General features: G+C 45.0%; 1 protein-coding gene across 2 annotated transcripts in view; it reads left to right on the top strand.

The window, feature by feature from the left end:
* The first annotated feature begins 1,164 nt into the window (after positions 1-1,164).
* Positions 1,165-7,695, top strand: part of RPN2 (ribophorin II) — a 54,152-nt gene continuing 47,621 nt past the window's right edge. The window contains exons 1-2 of one of the 2 annotated variants that reach the window (XM_081256069.1): positions 1,165-1,440; positions 5,076-5,269. In XM_081256069.1, the coding sequence (XP_081112195.1) occupies positions 1,428-1,440; positions 5,076-5,269 (207 nt within the window). In that variant the 5' untranslated portion in view covers positions 1,165-1,427. The remainder of the gene's footprint in view (positions 1,441-5,075; positions 5,270-7,695) is intronic. The other variant, XM_081256070.1, reaches the window with a different exon arrangement.

The raw sequence follows: 7,695 nt of genomic DNA, 5'->3' as shown, positions 1-7,695 counted from the left end.
TTGTGTTAGTTTCTGGTGTACAGCAAACTGATTCAGTTATACATATATACTCTTTTTCATATTCCTTTCCATTTTGTTTTTTATTTATTGTTTTTATTTATTTTTTTCCATTTTGTTTTATTACAGGATATTGAATACTGTTCCCTGTGCTACACAATAGGACCTTGTTGTTTATCAAAATTCCTGATAAATTTAACAGTCGACTCTCCAAGCCAGTATGAGGCTTCAGCACACCATTGGTTGTCATTACTGAGTTGGAAGACTTCTTTATATATTCTAGATCAGTGCTGTCCAATAGAATTTTCTGTGGTAATGGAAATGTTCTATAATTCTCCACGGTCCAACATGATCTCCACCAGCCACATGTGACTACTGAGTGCTTGAGATGTGGTAAGTACAACTGACAAACTGAATTTTTAATTTTAATTAATTTAAATTCAAATTAAAATATCCACATATTTAACGGCTAGTATACCATACCCAACAGCACAGTACCAGACATAGAAAGAACTGACTCTCCCTTATTTAGGATAATAATTTCCGGGACACTAATTATAGTAAGAGTTATCGCATAGTGAATATTTTATATGTTCATAATAGTTAAAAGCACAGATTATGGAGTCAAGACTGCCCGGGTTCAAATATTTTAGTTTCCTTCTCTATAAAATGGGAATACAAATAGTGCATATTTCACAGAATGGTGATGAGGAGTAAATGAAATAGTGTACATGGAGTGCTCAGTACACTGTCGGGCTATCCCGTAAACTCGGAGTTAGCTATTATTGAGTTCTTAGATAAGTCACTTCCTTTTTTGAGCCTGTTACTTCGTCTGTAAAATTGGGCTAATATTCTCCTCATACAAATGCTGTGCAAATCAGTTAAAAAATCACTTGTAGGTCAGTTATTAAGAACCGAAACAATCTTTGGAGAAAGTTGCCATAATTTTTAATTTTCTAACAAAACCCCAAACCCCTCGAACATTGCTGGCCCTTCCCCACCGGACCCTTCCTATTCCTTTAAAATCGGCCGGGCTGCAGAGAGACGACTGAGTGACAGTGCAATCGGCCAATCACAGGAGGACGCGTATGAGGCCCACCCCAAAGGCCTCGTCCAACCGCGTGCCGGCAGCGCCCGGAATGGGACGGTTGAGAGGCGGTCGGTTCCAAGTGGGCCAGAGCGCCGGGGGGAAGCGGGCCTGTACGCGAGGACTGCAACGCACTCTGCGCGCGAGGACTGGAATTCCGGCCGCAGCTGCTGGGAGCGACCCCGCCCAGCGGGACGGCGGGAACTGACCTGTGCCTAGAGCCCATCCTAGCACGCGGGGTCTGCCGCGAATCCCTGGCGTCCCCTCCGGCGCACTCTTGGAGCCACTTTCCCGAGCGGAAGTCCGCCTGTGTCTCGGGCCCTGGTGGGACCTGCTAGGAGGAATGGCGCCGCCGGGTGAGGCGTTTCGCATGGCTCGACAACGGGGTCCCGCGGCCCGCAGGCCTTGGCGAGTGGGCCCTCGCCCGCAGGAGACTAGTGCTCGCCACGCAGGAGCCGACTAGGCGGGATCCCCTTCCCCTGCCGGGCATGGGCATGGGCATGGGCTCGGGCTCGGGCTCTTGGGGTCGAGGGTCTGACGAAGGGCTGGCCAGCGGGTGGGACTGCCGCGGAGGAGGGGTTGGGTACGGGTGCGGTGAGGAGCTGCGGGTCCCCCCGAGGCCCAGCCAGGGACCGCGGGCGCGGATAACGCTCGGGCTGGCTTAACTCATTCATTTGACTTGCGCGGGCTTTCGGGCCAGGAGGCGTAAGAGTGAGCTTTTGACCAAATCGTCCTGTTTTTGGACCATGGTTTCCTTTTTAATGAAAGGGGCAAGACAGTCACCTCTCTTTGGGAGCTTAGAGCATGAGTCCTGAAATTAGCGTCTCCGGTACAAACTTGCAGTCTGCCACGTATTCGTTAATGTGACCCTGTGCAAGTTACTTAACTTCTCTGCCCCTCAGTTTCTCATCTGTAAAATAGGTTAGTCAAGTTATCTACCTCATGAATTACGGTGAATGTTAAATCAGATAATCTCCTTGCGTAGCGTGGAACAGTGCGGCACTAAGTAAGCACTCAGTAAGCTTAACTATATTGCTAGGTATTGAGTGGGCGCTGTGCAGGATGGAACCTCATGTAGTCTCACAACAACTTGGGAAATGTGTACTGTTATTATTTCCATTTGACAGACGGAATATCAGAGAAGGGAAGTAACTTGCCCCAGGTAAAAATGAATAAGTCAGTGAGCTCACTGCTCCATTATTTGAGAGGTTGAGGATAATAGAGTTCCTGCAGTTTGGTTCTCAGCTAGTTATGTGTCTTAGGGCAGGTAACTATTTCTGAGACTCAATTTCATGGTCTGTAAACCGCACTCACTTGGATGTTGTGAGGATTTAATGACTAAATGGATGCAAACTACTTAGCATAGTGTGGGCATACCGTACACGTTAAGTGCTCAAATTTTAGACCCCGCAGTTGTTATGATTAATATGAGGTGGGAATATCAGGATTCTGGCACAGATGCTGTGTTAGGGGAACTTACAGTCGAGCTGGTAAAAGCTAGTCATAGTTACTCACTAGATCTTAAGGTATTGAGTGCCTGCATATATTCAAGGCACTGGGGATTCAGCATAAGTATCTTTTTTTTTTTTTTTGTGGTACGCGGGCCTCTCACTGTTGTGGCCTCTTCCGTTGCGGAGCACAGGCTCCGGATGCGCAGGCTCAGCGGCCATGGCTCACGGGCCCAGCCGCTCCGCAGCATGTGGGATCTTCCCGGACCGGGGCACGAACCCGTGTACCCTGCATCGGCAGGTGGACTCTCAACCACTGCGCCACCAGGGAAGCCCAGCATAAGTATCTTGATTCCTCTTTTACATCTTTCGACCCATTATCAGTTCTGGCTTTAACTTTGAGTTCTAGCCAGACTTCAACCACTTCTCAGTACCTCCATTGCTGTCACCCTGGCTTAGACCACCACCATCTTTTTTTCCTGGGTTATGGCAGTAGTCTTCTATCCTTACTTCTCTATAATCTCAACACAGTATTGTTTATTCTCAACACAAAGTTTCTGTTAAAATGTAAGTCGAGTCACTCCTCTGCTTAAGATTTTCCCGTGGCTCCCATCTCACTTTATAAAAGCCAAAGTCCCTATAATGCCCTCTGGATTTGGCCTCTGCTGTCTGTTACCTTGTCCCTACTTCTCACCCCTTGCTTAATCCTCTCCAGCCATATTGTTCTCTTTGCTAATGCAAAAAACACCATCTGCACTCCCGATTCAGGGTATTTGCCCTTGCTTTTTTGGGGATAGTTTCCCTCCAAATATCTTTATGACTTGCTCCTTCTTTTCCTTCAGGTTTACACACAATACCTTTATTTCTTAGGGCTTCACAGGCTACCATACTTTAAATTACAGCTCTTCCCGATATTCCTTCTGTGCTTTATTTTTCTCCATAGCACTTTACAGCATCTAATATGATAAATAATGTTTCATAATTATTTTGTGTAATGTCTTTTCCAACTGGAATGTAAACTCCATGAGATTAGGGGTTTTTGTTCTGTTTCCTGTTGTATTTTTAATACCAAAAATAGTGCTTGGTACATAGTAAGTATTTAATAAATATTGGATGAATGATGATCCACATTATAGATCTCTTTCTAGTTTTTTTCAAGAGCTTTTGCATTCTGCAGGTTATTTAACACACACGAGGGCTTAAATAGCACTAAGACTCACGCCCCTAGTGTAGGCATCCCTTCTACAACATTCTCTAAAAAATAGTGGAGTGCGAACTCCATAGATAGACCTGGGTTTGAGTCCAAGATTGGCTATCTCCAAGCTGTTCTGGTCCTCAGTTTTCTTATTTGTAAAATACCTTTTTTAAGGGGTTCTAGTTCAAATTTGACGCTATAAGCAAAGGAGCATTAATCACTAATGTTAACCTTGTGATTACTGTTACTTGGAAGGCCGACTGTTCATGAAGCTGCCCATTTGAAAGTGTTGTTTTCCAAATGAAAAGTAGAAATGTTCCACTCCTATGATTTCTCTCTGTCCCCTGGGGCGTAATGCATGAGGATTGATTTTTCTTTCCATTTATTCAGCAAATATTAATTCAGTACTGCTATGTGCCAAGCAATGTGCAAGACCTGGAATTACTGGGATGAATAAAAGCAACGGTCTCTATCCTCATGAAGCTTACAGTTTAGCAGAGGAATCAGACATTACACTACTAATTTTAGTTGTGAAAAATTCTACATAGAAGTGCAGGTTGCTGTGAACGGATATAGGAACAACAACAACAATAATGTAATAGAAGGAGTAGCTAACATTTATATAGCACTTACCTATATATGTGCCAGTCGCTAACATTTTCTGTATTAACGCATGTAATCCTAACAACCCTGAGGTAGATACTGTTATTATCCCACTTTACACTTGAGTAAACTGAAGCACAGCTGGTCACGTTGTAACTGCCATGGCCACCTTGCTAAGAAGTGACAGAGCTAGGATTTAAACCTGGCCCCAGAAACCTCGTTCTTTGCTACTTTATAGTCCTGGGACCTCATCCAAAGGAGGGCTGTTGGGAGGCTTCTTAAGGAAGAGAGACTTGAAATCTGAAAGTCGAAATTAAGCAGGAGAAGGCATGCAAAAGAGCTGGGTGGGAAAGAACACGACTACTTAGAGGAACAGAGAGGAGGGCAGAGAGCAACAGATGAAAGAGTGGGGGAGGAGATCTGGTTGGGACGGGCAAGGCCACGGGGAGGATTCAGGATTGGGTTTGTCCTACGAGGCATACGAGTTACAGATGTACTTGAGACAGGAATGGCATGAGTCCCTTGCTTTAGAGGCACAGAGGCTGCTAGGAGGACTGTCGTTCAGAGAGTTGAAGACCGTGCCCACCACTTCCCCAAGGCGTGTCACCAGGTTGAACCTCCCAGCTCCCTCACCCTTCCTCACATAATTTGGTTCCCAGACCTTGGTGTGCCTCATCATTGGAACTTTGTATAGAACTTTGGAATAGTGTGGAGTGTATTTATTTAATAGTCGTTTCCCCCCAAGGTTCAAGCACTGTCTTCCTGTTGGCCCTGACAATCATAGCCAGCGCCCATGCTCTGACGCCCACTCACTACCTCACTAGGCATGACGTGGAGAGACTGAAAGCCTCGCTGGATCGCCCTTTCACAAGTTTGGAATCTGCTTTCTACTCCATCGTGGGACTCAGCAGCCTTGGTGCCCAGGTGCCAGATGTAAAGGTAAAGACCACTTTTGTCTTGGTGGCCTCATCCCTTCACTGGGTTCCTTTTGTGTACTTGAAAACTAACTCTTGCTCATTTGAGGATAACCAAGGCTGACCCAATATAATAAATACTTATATCAATCTGACAGATCCTTTTTTTTGTTTGTTTTTTGAATGCCTAATATATATTAGGACCATGCCAGGTGTTTTAGTAGAATATAAAGGAGAGCAAGTCATAGATTCTTTAGAAACTTTTACTGTAGCTTTTACTGAAACGTTTACAGTGAGACTGTACTTGTTAAGTGTCCTATATGTGTCCCTAATGAATAATAAAGGAGTTCAAGATGGGGAGCATTCACCTTTATTGAGCACTGACAGTCACAGCATCAGGCATTTCGATATAGTTTTTGGACCTTTGAGGAGGAAAATGCATCATAACTGAAACCTTTCTTGGATTTAGGAACAGTCTTAAATTGTGAATTTACATTTTATTCATAACAGCAGCACAGACAGCTAGGGTAAGGAATTAGTGCCAGGTTTCTCACGTAAACCTTGTGTATTAGTTTTCTAAGGTTGTGTAACAAATTACTATAAACTTAGTGATTTAAAACAACATTCATTTATGACCGGATAGTTCCGTAGGTCAGAAGTCCAGGCAGACTTGGCCAGGGTCTCTACTTAGTGTCTCATGGGTCGAAATGAAGGTGTTGGCCAGGCTGGGTGGGCTCTTACCTGGAGGCTCTGGGCAAGAATCTACTTCAAGCTCCTTCAGGTGGTTGGCAGAATCCACTTCCTTGTGGTTGTAGGTCTCAGGTCCCCGTTTTCTTGCTGGCTGTGAAGCCAAGGACTGCTCTCTGCTCCTCAAGGCACCGAATTTCTTCTCATCTTCCCCCTCCCTATTTAAGTCAGTAATGGCATGTCGAGTCCTTCTTACTCTTCAAGCCTCTCTGACCTCCTGCTCCCAGTCGGAGAAAACTCTGCTGTTAAAGGACTTACCTGCTTGGGTCAGGCCTACCTGGATAATCTCTAAATTTTAAGGTCAGCTGATTTGGGGCTTTAATTACACCTGCAAAATCCCTTCATGGCAGTTCTCTATTAGTTTAAATAAATATGCAGTAGATGGATATTGAAAGATGGCATCTTTAGAATTCTGCCTCTCCTTCCTTTTTTTTTTTTTTGGCGGTACGCAGGCCTCTCACTGTTGTGGCCTCTCCCGTTGCGGGGCACAGGCTCCAGACGCGCAGGCTCAGCGGCCATGGCTCACGGGCCCAGCCGCTCCGCGGCATGTGGGATCTTCCCGGACCGGGGCACAAACCCGTGTAACCTGCATCGGCAGGCGGACTCTCAACCACTGCGCCACCAGGGAAGCCCTGCCTCTCCTTTTTTGTATTAGTGTAGAAATGACCCCAAATCTGAGTGGCTTATGACTAAAGTTTATTTTTCTGCTCTTACTATATGGCCATCAAGGGTCAGCTGGGGCTTTGCTCCATGTTTCTTCAGTCTAAGATTTAGCCTGGGGACTTCCCTAGCGGTCCAGTGGTTAAGACTCCACACTCCCAATACAGGGGGCTCGGGTTTGATCCCTGGTCAGAGAACTAAGATTCCATGCCACAGGGCATGGGCACCGCCCCCCCCCCCAAAGGAAAAAAAAAAGGGATTTAGCCTGATGGAGGAGTCTCTTTCTGGACTGTGTACAAATGAAAGCATGGCTTTTAAAACTTCTGCTCAGAAGAGATACTTGCCACTTCTTTTACCTTTCTCATTTCTTTGCCTAAAGCAAGTCCCTTGGCCATGTCTGGGTTCAACAGGTTAGGGAAATGTAATCTTCTGCAGAGGACAATGCATTTTAGTGAGCAGTAGCTTGTCTAATTAGCCGCTTAGTCCCTTTGCCTCAGGCCTGTCCTGAGATCCTCCCTGGCTCTCAGAGCTCCTGCCCTTTGCTTCCTTCAAGATCATTGGTTCTTCTTGTGAGGAGGGTGGTGAGTACTTGACCCACTGGATTGACAGTTTTATATGAACTACTATTGCTAGGTTGTTTACTGCCCTGGGCTAGGCCCTGGGCATGCAGTGGTGGATCAACCAGTCAAAATCACTTCCTTCAGAGAACTTACAGTCTAGTTCGAGTTAAAAGAACAGCTCTTTTTGTTTCAGTCTTTTATGATGGAAGTTTGCAAACATTCACAAAAGTGGTGGGAACATATAATGAGTTCTTCTCATACCATTTGCCAGTTTGAACAAGTGTTCACATTTTGCCATTTTTATTACATTTACTCTCCCTCTGCTTATTTATTTTATTTTTTTGCTGGTGTGTTTTATAGCAAATACCAGACATATTTGACTTACATCTATACTTTTTTTAACATGACAGTCCTTTTATTTCACCTAGCAAGATTAATAATAATTCTTTAATGTCATTTAATTCCCAGTCTGTGTTTAGTCATC

The sequence above is a fragment of the Mesoplodon bidens genome (assembly GCF_964165515.1).
Source record: "Mesoplodon bidens genome assembly, chromosome: 15".
NCBI classification, from domain to species: Eukaryota; Metazoa; Chordata; class Mammalia; order Artiodactyla; family Ziphiidae; genus Mesoplodon; species Mesoplodon bidens.
The sequence above is the reverse complement of the archived record's forward strand: the minus strand, read 5'-3'. Positions and strand labels throughout refer to the sequence as shown.